Raw genomic sequence first — 20453 nt, forward strand, 5'->3', positions numbered from 1 at the left:
TACCTTTCCCTGGTTTATCTGCTGAGTCTGTCAGATCCATGGACCTGGGTTTCTGGGTATCACGTCAGGTCGATGATGGGAAGGATGGCTTCCCTTTGCAAATACTGATAGGGCACAGAAAGTGTGTCAATAGCCAGCTGGAGAAGATGTTCTCCTGGAGCTACAAGCTACAGTAGCATCCACCCTTAGTGGTTAGCCACATTTAAGTGGCAAATATACTTCACATTGTCGTGCAGTTACTGTCTATACCTCGTTCAGAGATTTATTATTGATTAGTGTTTTGTTATGGTTTAATTGTTTTACCAAATTTTTATTGAAACACATTACCATCTTTTCACATAGTTTTTAAAATACTGAAGAATTTAGTAAAATGATTTTATCATTATTAAGTTTGGAACGTAAAATATGAAGTATTGATGGAAGGTTTTAATTGAGATCACTTTAAACAAGGTGTTTATATGAGAGAACCCAGGGTGGTCACAGGTGGATTGGTAACAAAAGGATTAAGTATTCTTTAATTTCTTTTCAATGTGGGTGTAGGAGTGGCTGTGTGGTAAGTAGCTTGCTTATGAACCACATGGTTCTGGGTTCAGTCCCACTGCATAGCACCTTGGGCAAGTATCTTCTACTATAGCCTCGGGCCAACCAAAGCCTTGTGAGTGGATTTGGTAGACGGAAACTGAAAGAAGCCCATTGTATACTCTTTTACTCTTTTATATGTGTATATTTATATATGTGTGTGTATATGTTTGTGTGTCTGTGCTTGTCCCCGCAACATCGCTTGACAACTGATGCTGGTGTGTTTACGTCCCCATAACTTAGTGGTTCGGCAAAAAGAGACCACTAGAATAAGTCCTGGGGTCGATTTGCTCGACTAAAGGCGATGCTCCAGCATGGCCACAGTCAAATGACTGAAACAAGTAAAATAGTAATGCATTTTTTTTCCCCTTGTTTTCCTTTCAGACGCTGAATATGAAGTTTCCCAATACAAATTACCTTTTCTACAGAAAAACAAGTTCTGTTTTAAATTTATTTTTTGACATTGAATTGCTGATGGAGGTAAGATATTGTTCATATTCATGATTTGTCATTTAAATTGTTTGTTTTTGTTTGGTTATTGTTGTTGTTGTTGAGCCCCTGGATAAGCCATGACTGAGAAGACCTATGACTGAAAAAGGGATACAGCCATGACCATCTTGTTTGCTTTCTTTCAGTGGCATGGACCTTCTAATCTTACTGGGCACTGCATAAGCTTGGATGGTGCTCTTGGTGCTCCACTAGCACGGATGCCAGTCATCAAATTTGATTTCGATTTCACTTGCCTCAACAAGTCTTTGCAAGCAGAGTTTAGTGTCCAATGAAGGAAAGGTACGCATAACTGGGCTGGTTACACCCCTGGCATAGGCTATGAGATTATGGTCTCATTTGGCTTGCTGGGTCCTCTCAAGCACAGCATATTTCCAAAAGTCTCAGTTACAAGTCATTGCCTTGGTGAGGCCTAATGTTCGAAGGTCATGCTTCACCATTTCATCCCAGGTCTTCCTGGGTCTACCTCTTCCGCAGGTTCCCTCAACCGTTAGGGTGTGGCACTTTTCACACAGCTATCCTCATCCATTCTCGCCACATGGCCATACCAGCGCAATCGTCTTTCTTGCACACTACATCTCATGCTTCTTAGGTCCAACTTTTCTCTCAAGGTACTTACACTCTGTCAAGTATGCACACTGACATCAGCACCATCACTTCTACACTGTATCTCTGTAGGGATTATCTCTGTAGGGATTATCTCATAGTAAAGTGAAACTTCATGGTCAACATTCCATCACTTATGTCATCCTGTATTGCATCTCATTGCAAACTACACCACCCTATGGTTCTGTTGCTCCCCGTTTTTACTGGACTTAGCAAAATGGATTTCTCTACTGTTCGCAACTGGAACGACTAAATCGTTTGCTTTCAGTTTGTGTCTCTAAATAGGAATATAAAATATTCCTAAAGAGGAATATAAAATAGTGAGTATACATCAATCGTTCATCATCATCATCATTGACCTCCGCTCCCTCCTCCTCTCCTCCTCTCCCTCCTCATCCTCATCATCCATGATAGATCGGTAGCCACTACACACATTTTTTTTCTCTCCTTGTTTTTTTCTGTGTCCCTTTCTGTAGAAGAGCGTAGGCTCGAAACATAAAATACTTTTTCTATTCCTGAGCGTTATACTAATACATCTGTTTGTTTTGTACACCACCTATCTTCGTCTTTTGTTTTTTTCGTAAACACTCCCTATATATATACACCCACACGTGTATATGCGTTATTGAAATCGGCAGAACAAAGTGCTTTGGGGCATTTCTTCCGGTTTTAGTTCGGAGTTCAAATCCTGCCGAAGTCGACTTTACGCCCAACCTTTCAGGATCGATAAAAAGCCGTTAAGCACTGGAGTCGATGTAATCAACAATAAACTCCGCCGCCAAATTTTCAGGTTTTGTGCTTATTGAAAAAAGAAAGGACTATGAAATCTTGCTTTATCCGGATTTTTTTTAATATATAAAATATCTGCAACAACATGATTTTCTTTTAGGTCTCAAATGACAACTGAATATTGATGACATCAACTTCATCAGCCTCATCAATCTGAAGCGGGGTGGGGTCCTTTTGCAGTATCAAGCTCTTCTGATAGCAGTTACTTCCCCTTGAATTATGTTGCAGCATTGTTAAAAATTCTCATCTGTAAATTTGAAAATAGTGTAAAATATACAAGAAATAGTGGTCAAACTCTAGTTTCAGACCCAGTCAAGAAAATTCGTTTTTAAATAGTGCAATAGGTGTATAATAATGTGTGGTAAACGAATATGAAGAAAAAAAATTTGCACCGACGAATAAAGGAGTGGTGAAACTCGGAACATTCCCAATGTGAATTTTCCAAGTCCTTTCCCCACCCTGTTCGTCAGCATGCAATTGATGTATACTCACTATTTATATTCGTTCAATACGTGTGGTTTTACACCTATTATGCTATTTGTTTTTCATTTTTTAGACTGGGTCTGAAACTAGAGATTAACTGAAAAAGTATATCTGTAACGAGATATTGGCATTTGAGGGAGGATCTCTGATTAACAAAAGAGGGAAGAGCAGCACTTGTAACTCTTTATTTTCTCAGGGGCCCTCCAAGATTTGTAGGAAGAAGTTACCCTCAAAGAGGAGAAAAAGCTTTACAAAAATTCTACGAATTAGGCGCAGGAGTGGCTGTGTGGTAAGTAGCTTGTTTACCAACCAGATGGCTCCGGGTTCAGTCCCACTGCATGGCACCTTGGGCAAGTGTCTTCTACTATAGCCTTGGGCCAACTGAAGCCTTGTGAGTGGATTTGGCAGACGGAAACTGAAAGAAGCCCGTCGTATATATGTATATATATATATGCATATGTGTGTGTTTGTGTGTCTGTGTTTGTCCCCCTAGCATTGCTTGACAACCGATGCTGGCGTGTTTATGTCCCCGTTACTTAGCGGTTCGGCAAAAGAAACCGATAGAATAAGTACTGGGCTTACAAAAGAATAAGTCCCGAGGTCGAGTTGCTCGATTAAAAGGTTGTGCTCCAGCATGGCCGCAGTCAAATGACTGAAACAAGTAAAAGATAAAAAAAAAAAGAGATATAAAACACAACAGAAAAACTATTGTAGTGGTGAGCTGGCAGAAACATTAGCACGCCGGGCGAAATGCTTAGCGGTATTTCGTCTGCCACTATGTTCTGAGTTCAAACTCTGCCGAGGTCGACTTTACCTTTCATCCTTTCAAGGTCGATAAATTAAGTACCAGTTATGCACTGGGGTCAATGTAATCGACTTAATCCCTTTGTCTGTCCTTGTTTGTCCCCTCTATGTTTATCCCCTTGTGGGCAATAAAGAAATAAGAAATACTATTGTAGCGTGGAAGGTGTTTATAAGCCATTTAAAACACAAAAACCGTTAGATTCACTTCAGCATTTAAATTTAATTTGCCAAAATATTTTCATCAAAATTCCGTGCTGCATCAGATGCAGCACAAATTTTGTCAGTGAACAGGTCTTGGTTGCAAATTGACAAAAACATTTTGGCAAATTGAATTTAAATGTTGAAGTGAATCTAACGGTTTTTGTGTGTTTCTTAAACAGCTTATAAACACCTTCCACGCTGCAATTGTTTTCATTCCAGCACACAATCTGAGATCAGGTCACTTGCTATGCAAGTACATCTCTAGAAATACTATTTTCCTTCAATTATCTCCAGCTCCAACAACAATTCTGCTTCACCTCCTACAACAGAAACAAAAACTAAAGCATAATATACAAAATATACAACAGCATAAAGTAGCCAACACTCACTATATATCTTATAAAAAAATATTAAATGCTAGCAAGGACACAGTATTTCATTTTGCAACCATAATATACCACCAAGTATATTAAAGGTTTGTAAGTTAATATTGCACCTTACTTTTGTGTTAGCAATGTCATCTCATATTTTAAAGTTTATTGCTGAATTCTAATGAAAACCTGTGGAGATAAACTTGAAGATATATACATGGTTTAAAGGCATGCAACAGAGTGAACTCTGCTAAAGATACCCAGGGGTCAATTAGTGTTGTTAAGATTACGAATAAGGATGTAACAAAGTGCCTAGCTTGATGCTATTGTCTGTCCACTTGTATTGTTTCCATCTACCAAATCCACTCACAGGGCTTTGGTCGGCCTGAGGCTATAGTGGAAGACACTTGCCCAAGGTGCCACACATTGGGACCGAACCCAGAGCCATGTGGTTCATAAGCAAGCTACTTATCACACAATCACTCCTGCACCTATTATGTATTGTTAGTTTGTTTTTTTTTCTTTGTTCTGTTGTCATGCTCTATTTGTGTTTGCATATCTTTTATGAGATCTTTATACTAGAAACCTGCCTGCTTTGCATAGTATATGACCACCACCATAGTTTGACCCGTTTTGCTTTGTCAGGGCATAATTTGTGATTTACGGTTTTGTGTTTGGGTTGCACATTCAGCTCTTGCATTACTGTAATGTAATTGTTGCTACACTTAATAATGAAGTTTTTCACTTTCATAAAAGTGTCTTTCTAGGCTAACCTTAAGTATTATATAGCTGCATATATCTTTCTTTTTGTAAGACAGTTGGATATGGAATGCCTTGTGGTGTCTATTCAAGCCCTGTGTTCCATGTTCAAATCTTGTCACTTCAGTAAAAAATGGTGACACTTCTGTTAGGCTAATGAAGCCAAAGCTTATTTGGATTTTCCAGGTGTTTAGGCTGTGAGTACAAGACTTTTCTCCTAAGTGGAAATGCTAGTTATCACAGGATTAAAAAAACAAATTTTTTTTATGGGTCCGGTTTCTGTGGTGTATGTGTTCCCTCCAGGTGGATGGGATGCCAGTCCATCACAGTGTTACTCAAGAAACAGGAAGAAAGAGTGAGAGAAAGTTAGGGCAAAAGAGCATATTCATCATCATCATCATCATTGTTTAACGTCCGCTTTCCATGCTGTCATGGGTTAGACGGTTTGCCTGAGGTCTTGCAAGCCAGTGGGTTGCACCAGGCTCCAATCTGATCTGGCAATGTTTCTTATTTCTTGGATGGTAGTCGACCATCCAAATTCCGCCGAGGTCAACTTTGCCTTTCGTCCTTTCAGGGTCGACGCACTGGGGTCAATATAATCGACTTAATTCCTTTGTCTGTACTTGTTTGTCCCCTCTGTGTTTAGCCCCTTGTGGGCAATAAAGAAATAAGAAACTGAAAGAAGCCAGCGAGCTGGCAGAATCGTTAGTACGCCGGGCGAAATGCGTAGCCGTATTTCATCTGCCGTTATGTTCTGAGCTCAAATTCCACCAAGGTCGACTTTGCCTTTCATCCTTTCGGGGTCGATAAATTAAGTACCAGTTACACACTGAGGTCGATATAATCGACTTAATCTGTTTGTCTGTCCTTGTTTGTCCCCTCTATGTTTAGCCCCTTATGGGTAGTAAAGAAATAGGTATTTCGTCTGCTGCTGTATTCTGAGTTCAAATTCCGCCAAAGTTGACTTTGCCTTTCATCTTTTCGGGGTCGATAAATAAAGTACCAGTTACGCACTGGGGTTGATATAATCGACTTAATCCATTTGTCTGTCCTTGTTTGTCCTCTCTGTGTTTAGCCCCTTGTGGGTAGTAAAGAAATAAGAAACTGAAACAAGCCCATTGTGTGTATGTATATGTTATTGTCACCTTGCTTGACATTGCATGGTAGTTGTAAACAAGTCTCACTGTCATGCAAGCAGTGTCCTTTGTTTCCACTCTTCCATAAAAACAAAAATAACATTACTTTATTTGGAAACAGATGTAGGGTGGGGGTGAGACAAGAAGATCACATGGCTATAGAAGATCTGCCTTGACAAATTCTATCTGACCCCTGTGAGCATGGAAAAAAAACTTGATGTTAAAACAATGACAATAACAGTTTAATAAATTTTAAATTTTAAATATGTGCACTCAAAGCAGAGACCTCACTCTCCAGTGGGCCCTCTTCGCAACCCTCACACAAACCAGATCACTGACGACCCCAAGGAATGCGCAGAACTCATTGCTGAGTACTATGCAAACATATTCACTGTTGAAAGTCAAAATGTACCATCTTCACCATCACTAACAGCAAACTCCATAACAACTATGGAATTTACACCTGCAATGCTGCGACGTCACCTTCAAAATAAGCGCAACTATGCCTCCCCTGGTCTCGATGGAGTTACATACCTGCTTCTCAAACGTGGCAGGCACTTCCTTTTACACCAGCTTTCTATTTTCTTCCAGTACTGTCTCAACAATGGTGCTACTCCGGAGCAGTGGAAAACTGCCAGTGTCATTCCTCTGTTCAAAAAGGGCGACCGCACATCACCTGTCAACTATCGCCCAGTCAGTCTCACTAGCTGTATTGCAAAACTGATGGAATCGTGTGTCAGAGAAACACTCTGGAACTTCTGGAGCTCTCACAGTCTCATCCGACCCTCACAATATGGATTTGTCCCTAACTCCAGCTGCAGTGACCAGCTTGTCGAGTTCCTTGAGGACATTACTCAGATTACTGACAGTGGCTCATGGGTGGATGTTGTCTACCTTGACTTTGCTAAGGCTTTCAACTCTGTGCCACACAAAAGGCTTATGGTGAAACTCTCTGCAATGGGTGTGGGGGATGACCTTTTTAACTGGTTGAAATCCTTCATCCTCAGCCGAAAGGAGGTAGTCACAGTTCTAGGACAGCACTCTACACCATATGAGATGTCATCGGGTGTACCACAGGGATCTGTCCTTGGTCCCCTCTTGTTTGTGGCATACATTAACGACATAGATGCCAATTTAAAGAATGCCACAGTATTGAAATATGCAGACGACATCAAGCTGTACCTTGAAATCAAGAGGACAGATCCTGATGTCTACAACTCTTTCCTGCAATCAGACCTAGACACAATGCAGCAATGGATCACAGACTGGCAACTGAAACTGGCTGTGGACAAGTGTACCACCATGCATTTTGGGAGAAAAAACCCTGCGTTCACTTACTCCCTCCACAACACTGATATCAAGAAATCCTCTTGCGAGCGTGACCTAGGCATCACTGTCAGCAGTGATTTGCGTTGGTCAAAGCATATCTCTAAGATTGTCAGGAAGGCCGAGGGTGTCTTGGCATCACTCAGCAGGTCTTTTGTTAGCCGCTCTCCAGCCATCTATTTAAAACTGTATACAGCTATGGTACGACCACACTTGGAATTCGCATCATCAGTTTGGAACCCCTATCTTGCACAGAACATTAACCTCCTGGAATCTGTCCAGAGACGTGCAACCAAACGCATACCCTCCATCAGACACCTACCATATTCTGAGCGCCTTGTTTCCCTGGGCATGGATTCACTGAAGCTCCGGCGTTTGGCGACGGACTTGGTAAACACCCACAAAGTTATCAACCACCTCACCAACAACAACACTGAACACCTTTTTGATCTCCATGTGTCTAACACACGTGGACATGCCTACAAAGTCAGAAAACAATACAGCTCCCATGACTTTCGGAAACATTTTTTCACGCTCAGAGTTGCTGAAGCATGGAATAAACTGCCTGCGTCAGTTGTTGACTGCCATGACACTGCATCTTTTAAGGCCCTCATGCTTTCCGAAATCCGCCGAAACTACACCTGATTATATATACACTTTAGATGAGTTGTAGTGCACCTGAGCACTGTACACAATTATTATTATTATTATTATTATTATTATATTGTTCTAAAATGGAGATATAAATTTAAAAGATTTTCTGCAAAATTTGTTTTCAGTTAAAAGTTTCTGATGTGTTTCCACATTTTGCTGTCCCCAGAAAGTTCCAAACTGTAAGTATCCACCATATCATTTATTCTTTAATTCTGAAACTAGAATTCCTTCATTTGTGTGTGTGTGTGTGTGTGGAGAGAGAGAGTATGTGTGTTTTCGAAATCAAAATCAAATTCGATGACTGGCATCCGTGCTAGTGGAGCGCTAAGAGTACCATCCAAGCATGATCGTCGCCAGAGCAACAAACTGGCTTTCGTGCCAGTGGCACGTAAAAAGCCCCATTCAAGCGTAATCGTTACTTGCATTGCTTTACTGGCACGTGGAAAAATATTTGAGCGAGGTCATTTCCAGTGCCATGGCACATAAAAAGCACCATTTGAGCATGGCCGTTGATAGTACCGCCTGACTGGCCCTCGTGCTGGTGAAATGTAAAAGCACCCAGTACACTATCGGAATGGTTGATGTTAGGAAGGGCATCCAGCTGTAGAAACTCTGCCAGATCAAATTGGAGTCTGGTGCAGCCATCTGGTTCACCAGACCTCAGTCAAATCGTCCAACCCATGGAAAGCAGACATTAAACGATGATGATTTAGTCTAGTTGCAAAGAAATTTGAGGGTTAAAAGTCCTAGTGAGAGAGAGAGAGAGAGAGAGAGAGAGAGAGCATGAGATAAACAATTACATTTAAAATTTAAAATCCCATGGGCTTTAGTGTGGTTATGGTCTTACACTCTCTATGAATTCAGGTGTACTTCAAGGCTCAGTCACTTCTCCCTCACTTTTCCTTCATTAAATGAACGATCTTGCTGTCATAGTCCACATACACACACATACAGCTTCAACAGCTTTTGCCCAGCTTGTATTTTTCCATAAAGAAATTAAAACATCCAGCAAGAAATTTAATTTTGTACAACCAAACACCAAACACTGCACATTTCAAGGAAGCATTCCCCAAAACAGCTAAACTCGTCACACCAGCATTTGCAAATTCTAAACTTTAATGTCAGGCTTTTAAAAATGTTAAACATTAAAGTCCTGGGTGACATTTAATGACTTCTGCACATATTTTACTTAACAATAATTACATCACAAAGGCTGCATTTCTTTCCAATATTAGGAAATATCTTCTCAAATTCTTATCACGTCTATATTAAAAATACCAGATGCAGACCATGGCTTTGTGGTAAAAAGCTGGCTTTTACAACTATGTAGTTTTGGGCTCAATCCCGCTGTATGGCACCTTGGACAAGTATCTTCAGTCAACCAATGCCTGGTGCAGCCTCCTGGCTTCCCAGACCCCGGTCGAACCGTCCAACCCATGCTAGATGGAAAGCGAACGTTAAACGATGATGATGATTTGACAATATTTCATAATTAAACTTTAATATTTAGCACTCATGTTATTTCAAATATTCTCAAAACCATGTCAAAGATGCAGAACGAAATTTTTTTCAAATTATGAAAATGTCCCACTGGTGTGACATATGGCAGCTGTGTGAAGTTTGTGATGAACCACCGGACAATGATTTGATGATGATGATTATAAACAGGATTTCTATGTCATTTTTTGTTTCTTTCTATCATCTGTTGCTCATGTTAATTATTATTGCTTTCAGTAATTAAGCCTTTTTTTTTTTTTTTGGTTAGCCATCAAATTCACCTGTAACTGTGAATAAAGATTCAATATATTTTATCAAAATCGTCCCTAAGCAAATAAGAGATGCAATATCAGATTCTGAAACTTATGCAAAGTTTCTCACCTTTTTGAACCAAGTTCTTCAGAAGCGATCCAGTCGGTTGATACCCAAAATGGAGTGAGTCAATTTGGTTTTATCTCTTTTTTTTAAAATTTTGTATGTTTGTGTTGATAACTAAGAAAATGTACAACCCTGTATTTTATATTCTTAACGTGGCCATTGCCAGTGCCGCCCCGACTGGCCTCGTGTCGGTGGCAAGTAAAAAGCACCATCCGTTCGAGGCCGTTGCCAGCCTTGCCTGGCCCCCGTGCCGGTGGCACGTAAAAAGCACCCTCCGATCGTGGCCGTTTGCCAGCCTCGTCTGGCACCTCTGCTGGTGGCACATAAAAAGCACCCACTACACTCACAGAGTGGTTGGCGTTAGGAAGGGCATTCAGCCGTAGAAACATTGCCATATCAGACTGGGCCTGGTGCAGCATTCTGGCTTCCCAGACCCCAGTTGAACCGTCCAACCCATGCTAGCATGGAAAGCGGACGCTAAATGATGATGATGATGTATATATATGTGTATATATATATATATATATATATATATATATATATATATATAGATGAACATCAATGGAATTTGTATCCTTGTGGTACCAGTGCCGGTGGCACATAAGAAAACCATCCGAACGTGACCGTAGCCAGTACCGCATCGACTGGCCTCCGTGCTGAGGGCACGTACAAACACCATCCGAGCGTGGCCGTTCGCCAGCCTCGTCTGGCACCTGTGTCGGTGACACATAAGAAAACACCATCCGAGCGTGGCCGTCTGCCAGCCTTGTCTGGCACCTGTGTCGGTGGCACATAAAAAAAAAACACCATCCGAGCGTGGCCGTCTGCCAGCCTCGTCTGGCACCTGTGTCGGTGGCACATAAAAAACACCATCCGAGCGTGGCCGTCTGCCAGCCTCGTCTGGCACCTGTGTTGGTGGCACATAAAATCACCCACTACACTCTCGGAGTGGTTGGCATTAGTAAGGGCATCCAGCTGTAGAAACACTGCCAGATCTGACTGGCCTGGTGCAGCCTTCGGGCTTGCCAGACCCCAGTTGAACCGTCCAACCCATGCTAGCATGGAAAGCGGACGTTAAACGATGATGATGATGATGATGATATGTACGTGTGTCTGGGCTTACCTTTGTCTAGATATACAGTGATGGATGCAACAGCATCACTCAAATGGTATTAATCATTTCCAGTCTTCCATGAAAATCATGTCTGGCCATGGGAAAATATTGCCTTGCTTGGAAACATGCCCTTCCTAACGCCAACCACTCCGTGAGTGTAGTGGGTGTTTTTTATGTGCCACCGGCACAAGGGCCAGAGGAGGCTGGCAAATGGCCACGATTGGTTGGTGCTTTTACGTGTCGCCGACACGGACGCCAGTCAGGCGGTGCTGGCATCTGCCACGTTCAGATGATGCTTTTTACGTGTCACCGACACGGGTATCTTAACTACAATTTCCATTTGATTTTCATTTTGATGTTGACATTTTGTCTCCACCATTCTCAAATCTGGGCTGATATTTTAAGGTCTTTCCTTGGTTTTGGTGGTTTTTGACTTGTCACTAATGCTTCTCTAGCTTTGCATATTTTTTTTTCTCAGTCAATGTGTTGGCCCTATGCAAATCCATTTTTACCTCTGGGAAGAAGTGGTCTCTATTAGTTTTGCCTCAGTCCTTTGACCTGTCCAGCATGGGAGCTCTTACCAAGAGATTGTGCTCTGCTGTCATAATTCTCAGGGTCAGTGGGGCATACAAGTCACTACGCTGCAACAAGAACTGGACCTTGTGGTGGGGCTTGGGGAAAGCCGGTATAAAAACTTTGATGTCCACAATGATGTGATTTATCTATTATCATTTACTTGTCTCAGTCATTTGACTGTGACCATGCTGGGACACCACCTTGAAGTATTTTAGTTGAACAAATTGACCCCAGGACTTATTTTATGTTTTAAAACCTGGTACCTATTCTACGGTTGTCAAGCATTGGTGGGGTACAAACACAGAAACACATGCACATATATATATGCATATATATATATATATATATATAGAGAGAGAGAGAGAGAGAGCAATAAGAAAATGGAGGGGATCAATAGGTGATATTCATCAACTTTTACACATTATATTATGTCAACTTATTTATTTACTAAAATGATAATTATAACAATATACATACATGTATAACATATTTTGCTTTACATGTATAACATATAAATATATCAGTAATTATTAAAATATATAACATTATATATATATACGACAGGCTTCTCTCGGTTTCTTTCTACCAAATCCACTCACAAGGCTTTGGTCGGCCTGAGGCTATAGTAGAAGACACTTGCTCAAAGTGCCACACAGTGGGACCGAACCTGGAACCATGTGGTTGGGACGCAAGTTTCTTACCACACAGCCACACCTGCATCTATAATATATAAAACAAAAAAAATTCACATTACATTTAAAGTATGATATATTAGATGTAAAAAATAAATTAATATAGTTCGTTAACCTAATTCATTTGTCAGTTAATGATATTTTATATATCTTTTGTTTAGTTCTTTTATAGTAGGTTTGTTTGTTTGTTTTTTCCTCTTTTACTGGTAGTTGGGAGTTGACAGCTTTTATTTTACAGGCTTTCATTTCCATGTTTTTGTCACTTCCAGCTTCGTTATGTTTTGTGCTATTATCTCTTTATTTGTTTGATTTTATGTTTTTCTCATATGTCACATTTGTTTCACACTCTAACACACTTACCCATCCACCCATCTTGTTTGTTCCTCTATCCTATTTCTTTCTCTCTGTTTCCGTCTCTGTCTCTCTCTCTCTCTCTCATATTCACCTTGCACCTTGACCTCACATCTCTCTCTCTCTCTCTCTCATATTCACCTTGTACCTTGACCTCACATCTCTCTCTCTCTTTCTCTCTCAGCTGGAGTATATTCACCTCTTCAGCATGACACATCCTTCTGACTCTCTATCATATTTTCTCTTCCATCAATACCATACCCAATCCAATGGAAGGGAATCTTCCCTTGCAAGCACTTGGTAACTTCACCACTGCTGGTACCATGGAAAAAGCACCCAGTCCACTCTGTGATGTGGTTGGCATCAGGTAGAGCATCCAATCGTAGAAACCATGGCAAAGCAGACTTTGGAACTGTATGCAATCTTCCGGTTTCTTGGTTCCCGTTGAAACATCCGACTTATGCCAACACGGAAAAGGAGATGTTAAGTAAAGATGAGGATGGTGAGAATGATGATGTTTTCGTGACCATTGCCAGTACCACCTGACTGGCCCTCGTGCCGGTGGCACGTAAAAGCACCCACTACACTCTCAGAGTGGTTGGCATTAGGAAGGGCATCCAGCTGTAGAAACTCTGCCAGATCAAGATTGGAGCCTGGTGCAGCCATCTGGTTAGCCAGCCCTCAGTCAAAATCGTCCAACCCATGCTAGCATGGAAAGTGGATGTTAAACAATAAACAATAAATGATATTCAATGAAGAAAGGAAGAGGTGCAAAAAGAGGAGGAGGGAAAGTGTCCTTGACCATAACAGTCTTTCTCAGACTGCAAAGGTTGGTTTAGTTGAAGTGTAGCTTGAAGTTCTGTAGTGAGGGTGCATAGCTAAGTGGTTAGGATATTCAGCTCGAGATTGTAAGTTTGTGAGTTCAATACCGGGCTGTGTATTGTGCCCTTGGGCGGTGGCGGTGGCAGTGAGAAGGAGGAGGATAATGATGATGATTATATTGGTTAGCATTATTATTTATTTATTTATTTATACGCCCTTTTCAAGCCTAGCCAGGCTCATGGGCCCGGTTTCTGTGGCGTATGTGTTCCACCCAGCTGAACGGAACACCAATCCATCGCAGCATTACTCAAGAAACAGGAAGAAGAAGTGAGAGAAAGTTGGGGCGAAAGAATACGACAGGGGTTGCCACCACCCCCTGCCAGAGCCTCATGGAGCTTTAGGTGTTTTTGCTCAATAAACACACTCAACGCCCGGTCTAGGAATCGAAACTGCGATCCTCCGACCACGAGTCCGCTGCCCTAACCACTGGGCCATTGCGCCTATACATTGGTTAGCATTAGCAGAATTTATTTTCAGAGCAGTGAAATGCCACTGTGAATGGCACCCTACTTTTGGAAAATATTTCCAGTATTAAGTTTAGTAATTTGGTGGAGGCGTGTGGTCCTATAGCTAGGGGCTATGAGTTCAATCCCTGCAAAGGAGGGTGCATTGTGTCCTTGAGCAAGACACTTCATTTAACTTTGCTGTTATCTACTCCATTATAAAAGTGTACCAGGTGGTTTGCTGGTGCAGTTGTCTCTCCCCGCCTTCCAGCCATCACATCCTGGATAATTTATTGGAACCCAGAGAATGATTATATCTACTGGCAGCTAAATAGGTACCTAAGAGATTTTTAATTTATGATACGTTGCCAAGTCATACTTGAGTGACAGCTGGCTGCAAAAAGCTTAATGACTTAACGATTTAACTAATTAGCTGCTTGACACCATTACATGCTGATGTTTAATTATGTTAGGTGCGAAATAAAAAAAAAAACTATCTCTTTTTAAAAACAATATATACATTGTATATGTATATGTGTGTGTGTCCTTCTGCTTATATTTGTCCTCCGCTAACATCACTTCACCGCCAGTGTTGGTTTGTTTGCATCCCCAAGGCTGCAGTCCAATGACTGAAACAAGTAAAAGATAAAAGTTTGAATATCTGCTCTTGATCATAAGTTTGCGTAGGAGCGGTTGTGTGGTAAGTAGCTTGCTTACCAACCTCATGGTTCCGGGTTCAGACCCACTGTGTGGCACCTTGAGCAAGTGTCTTCTACTATAGCCTCGGGCCGACCAAAGCCTTGTGAGTGGATTTGGTTGAGGGAAACTGAAAGAAGCCCGTTATATGTATGTGTGTGTGTATGTGTTTGTGTGCCTGTGTTTGTCCCCCCCCCCAACATCTTTTGACAACCGATGCTGGTGTGTTTACGTCCCCGTAACTTAGCAGTTCGGCAAAAGAGACCAATAGAATAAGTATTAGGCTCACAAAGAATAAGTCCTGGGGTCAATTTGCTCAACTAAAGGCGGTGCTCCAGCATGGCCACAGTCAAATGACTGAAACAAGTAAAAGAGTAAAAGAGTTTTGATAGGTGCAGGCGTGGCTACGTGGTAACAAGTTTGCTACTCAACCACATGGTTTTGGGTTCAGTCCCACTGTGTGGCACCATGGGCAAGTGTCTTCTATTAAAGCCTTGGGCTGACCAAAGCCTTGTGAGTCGATTTGGTAGATGGAAACTGAAAGAAACCTATCGATGTGGACACCTCTGATGAAAACCCAATAAGACTTGAAAATTGATTACGGTTGTTTGTAATTTTTTCATTCTGCAGAGAAATGGCTAAAATTCCCCCTGATTATAATTATACCATATGTTACATATTAATTATATTATACCTTGATACTGTGTAGACTAAGATCCCCATTGACACGCTGCTGGTATTTATAGAGTGTTAACCCTTTCATTTACAACCCGGCTGAAACTGGCTCTGGCTCTGTAGTAAAAATGTCTTGTTTTCATAAGTTTTGAATTAAAATCTTCCACCAAACCTTAGTCACAATTTATGTTCCTAACCCTAGCTGAATGATAAACTAAGTTATTTTACTAAATTCTTTGTTATATTTAAAGTAATTGAAAGAAACACAGAGCATCTCAAATGGCTGAAACTGGCTCTGGCTCTGAGTACAAATGTCTTGTTTTCATAAGTTTTGAATCAAAATCTTCCACCAAACCTTAGTCACAATTTATGTTCCTAACACTAGCTTAATGATAATTAAGTTATTTTACTAAATTCTTTGTTATATCTAAAGTAATTGAAAGAAACACAGAGCATCTGAAAATAAATACAGTAACGAAAGGGTTAAACACTTCTGGTATGCAAATTAGGGCATCCTTCATAGACTAACTGCTGCATTTGTTGAGTATATAAGCAGTTTGGTTGCTTGTTTCTCTGGGGACTGTCAGAATGATGTGGATGCCTCTGATGAGAACCCATTAAGGTTTGAAATTCGATTGAGGTTGTTCATCATTTTTTTCCAGTTTGCAGAGAAATGGCTAAAATTTGACTGTTTATAATTATACCATATGTTACGTGTGTGTGTGTGTTTTGTGTCTGTATCTGTCCCCCACCACTGCTTCACAGCCGGTGTTGGTGTAGTTTTGTTTCCATAACTTAGTGGTTCAGCAAAAGATTCCAATAGAATAAGTACCAGGCTTTAAAAACATAAATCCTGAGGTCGATTCATTTGACTAAAATTCTTCAAGGTGGTGCCCCGGCATGGCCACAGTCTAATGACTAATCTGATAATCTAATATAATACATGATACTTCATCACCATCATCATCGTCATTTAACGTCCATTTTCCATGCTGGCATGGGTTGGACGGTTTGACTGGGGACTGGCAAGCCAAGAGGTCACATCAGGCTCTAATCTAATCTGGCAATGTTTCTATAGCTGGATACCCTTCCTAACGCCAACCACTCCAAAGGTGTAGTGGGTGCTTTTTACGGGACACTGGCATCAGTCATATTCGGATGGTGCTTTTTACGTGCCACCGGCACAGGAGCCAGTCAGGGCAAGGGGGCTGGCATCGACCATGTTCAGATGGTGCTTTTTACATGTCACTGGCACAGGGAGCCAGTCAGGTAGCACTGGAAATGACCCATGCATGAATGGTGCTTATTGCGTGCCACCAGCATGGGAGCCAGTCAGGTGGCACTGGCATTATCCACAACTACAATTTCCCTTTGATTTTGATGAAAATTGTTGTTGTGGCTGATGCCAGTTCCGCCTGACTGGTTCCCATAGTAACAAATTGCTTACTTTTGGTAAAGTAAGTTCCTGGAAATGTTTAGAAGGCACTGTAGATGTTGTAGAAGTAGTTGATAGCTTCTGTTACCTAGGAGACCTTCTGTTATCTAGCAGATAGGAAGGGGTGTACCATTTTCAGTACATTTCTTTCCAGAATGTTTTGTTGATATTTATGACTGTTGGTTTGGTTTATTTTAAAAAAAAATTGTGTTAGCCTTTTAGAATTTAAACTGGCAATGTCAGGCCAAAATATTCTGTTTTATGTTCAAACTGGCCAGATCCAGCCTTTAACCCTTTTGAATATTCACTTCTTGAATATCATCCTCATCATCATCATCGTTTAGCATCCGCTTTCCATGCTAGCATGGGTTGGACGGTTCAACTGGGGTCCAGGAAGCCAGAAGGCTGCACCAGGCCCAGTTTGATCTGGCAATGTTTCTACGGCTGGATGCCCTTCCTAACGCCAACCACTCCGTGAGTGTAGTGGGTGCTTTTTACGTGCCACCGGCACAGGTGTCAGACGAGTCTGGCAAACGGCCACGATCGGATGGTGCTTTTTATGTGCCACTGGCACGGGGGCCAGGCAAGGCTGGCATCGGCCACGAACAGATGGTGCTTTTTACGTGTCACCGGCACGGGGGCCAGGCGAGGCTGGCAACGGCCACAAACAATTACATTATCAAAATCTCAAAGCTACAAGATAATGCATGATTAATTCAAAACAGAGTGAATAAACAAGCATTACATCTAACACAATAACCTGAATGCAAAAGGCTTAAAGCTATCATATATTTTAGTATAAGATTTGTCACTAGTTAGTCTAAAGGAATGTTCACCATGTTTAGCCTATGTTTTCATTGACTTTAGTAACTGGAGTCGTCTAATTTTAATATTTTGGGTGAATGGTAGTGATGGTAGTCATTGCTTAGTATTTTATTCAATATTTCATCTTTTTTTTTTTTTGTTTTTAGAAGCTGGTTGCCAGGATCTGGAGTTCATTTAATACGGATGGGATACACTATGATGCATTTGATAGGAGAAGTGTCTCCAGAGCAATACTTAGAACTTTACTTGGTATGTATTGTATTGTATCATTTATAAATATATTGGGTCATCACATAAATCATGTGTTTTTTTTAAACTTCTTTTGTAAGATAAACAAACCTCTTTTTTAATCTAAAATATACTCTCCTTCATTTTCTACAATGCTCTTTCTGGTAAACTTGCAAGGCCCCTCTTTCAAAGTTCCCTTGTTTGTGACGAAAAATACTCCTCCAGTACTATTCCGACTGCATCTACAAAATTCATACTTTTTCCATCCAAATGATTTTGAAGACTATGGAATAAATGATAATCAGAAGGGGAAATGTCCAGTGAATATGGTAGGTGGGGCATCGTTTCCCATTCAAACTGCTCCAACTTTTGCCATGTCATCCTTGCTGTATGTGGCCAAACATTATCCTTTCCCTACCCACTCTCTTTGGTACTTGACATTTTTATACAGAACCCATTTCATGTCACAAGTCATCATTTGGTCCAAAAAAGGTTCATTCGTGAGACTTGATAGCAAAGAAGAGCACACATTCACTTTCTGCACACAATTAGACTCAGAAAGTTTGTAAGGAACCCATTGACCCAATTTGTTGACTTTTCCGATGGCACGCAGGTCTCAATGAATGGTTGAATGCCAAAGTCCAAGCTTCTCCTCAACAGTTACGATGGGATTTTGTTCACTAAGGTTTGCAGGACATCCTTGTCGAGCTATACAGAACTTCCAGGACATGGCTCGTCTTCTAGGCTGTAGTTTCTGGCTCGGAATTTCAGGAACCATCACTGACACAGGCTTATGCTGTTTGTCCGAACCCCATATACTGCTTTAATATTCCTCGCACTTTTGTGTTGTCGCCTTTATTGAACTCATAAAGCAAAATATGCTGAATATGCTCGTTTGTCACTTCCATTATAGCTTTGAAAAAATAAATGTTAAAATTGAATTGCACTCTTCAAAATTTGCACTAAGAATAAATACATGGTAAATTTGCTACCTGCTTTTATGGCAAGTTTTTGCAGGTAGTTTATTCCGCCCCCCTCTGACTTTTAGTTCATGCAAATGAAAAAACATTATTTATGGGATAATCCAATAGATCAAATTCCCATCTGTTACAATCTGACTTAGGATTAAGTCTAACTTCTAAGTATATTTCATCATCATCATCATAATCATCGTTTAATGTCCGTCTTCCATGCTAGCATGGGTTGGACGGTTTGACCGGGATCTGGGAAGCCAGGAGGCTGCACCAGGCTCCAGTCTGATTTGGCAGTGTTTCTACAGCTGGATGCCCTTCTTAACGCCAACCACTCCGTGAGTGTAGTGGGTGCTTTTTACATGTCACCGGCACAGGTGCCAGGCAAGGCTGGCAATGGCCACGATCGGATTGGTGCTTTTTATGTGCCACTGGCACGGAAGCCAGGCGAGGCGGCGCTGGCATCCTCTTTGCATAATTTTTGTGTCTGCTGTATACTTTATAGCAGACATGTGGTGGTGATAGTGGCAGTGGCAATGTCCGCTGCTTCTTTTTAGTTGTTGATTTAAGTGTAGAAACCCATTACTTGTAACATTTATCCCAAAGACATGCCAATATCTTAACAAAAACGTAATTTTGTTGTTATATTTTCAGGAATTACAGAAGTGGCCAGAGTTTCCAGAATCAAGCCTGCAAGCAATTCTAATCCATGCAACCCCAGAGAAAGATACAGCAAGCGAAGAGTCTGTTTGAACATAATATAATGACTGCCGTACTATTGTAAAACCTCCCTGCATCAGTCTGGACACATAGACACATTGTTTACAGTATGCCTGTCATGCTTCTTGCTGTTTCCCCTTATATGACCTTCATTATAATTCTTATAAAATTTCAATCAAGCACAATGAAATTTGTTACAAGAGAAATACTGAACTGGGTTTGTGGCGCAGGGCTTCAGTTCTGATTCACAATAGAACTCTTAGTAATTTCATGTTGGTATGGTCATGTGATGAAGAAGTTCATGTAGCCATGTGGCTTCCAGTTTAATCACACTACATGGCAACTTAGGCAAATGTGTTCTGCTGTAGGCCCTGGCTGACCAATGCTTTGTGAGTAAAATTTGCCAGAACAAAACTATGTGGAAGCCTGTCTCAGGGACCCATTCTTGTTTTTATGTGGCAAACTTAATCCATTAACTGGTTTGACACCACCATGCATGCATGCATTTGGTAAGGTCTACTCTGTTGAGTGTTTGGACCTGGAAAGTATAACTTCTTTTGAACCCCATTCTCAGGGACCTTAGAAAAGGGTTACAGAGTTATGGGCATTGCCCTTCCTTTTCTGACAGTCATACAAAAATATTATTAAATGGTTCCTCACATGAAAATATTTGCAATCAGTTTGACGAATCCTATGCATTTATGGTTTGGTATCAGTGATGATACCTGAAATTGTGATAGCACATTATATATTGT

At 41.0% G+C, this 20453-nt stretch overlaps 1 protein-coding gene across 3 annotated transcripts in view; it reads left to right on the forward strand.

The window, feature by feature from the left end:
* The window catches only part of LOC115217429, a 30754-nt gene extending 10654 nt beyond the window's left edge, over nt 1-20100 (forward strand). Inside the window, exons 5-9 of one of the 3 annotated variants that reach the window (XM_036507175.1) lie at nt 964-1059; nt 8341-8394; nt 9981-10147; nt 17926-18028; nt 19633-19771. In XM_036507175.1, coding sequence (XP_036363068.1) covers nt 964-1059; nt 8341-8394; nt 9981-10147; nt 17926-18028; nt 19633-19731 — 519 coding nt within the window. In that variant the 3' untranslated portion in view covers nt 19732-19771. Of the gene's footprint in view, nt 1-963; nt 1060-8340; nt 8395-9980; nt 10148-17925; nt 18029-19632 lie in introns of all 3 variants that reach the window. The other 2 variants (XM_029787126.2, XM_036507176.1) reach the window with 2 other exon arrangements.
* Nucleotides 20101-20453: the final 353 nt, after the last annotated feature.

This window comes from Octopus sinensis, linkage group LG11 (genome assembly GCF_006345805.1).
Source record: "Octopus sinensis linkage group LG11, ASM634580v1, whole genome shotgun sequence".
In the NCBI taxonomy this organism is placed as follows: Eukaryota; Metazoa; Mollusca; class Cephalopoda; order Octopoda; family Octopodidae; genus Octopus; species Octopus sinensis.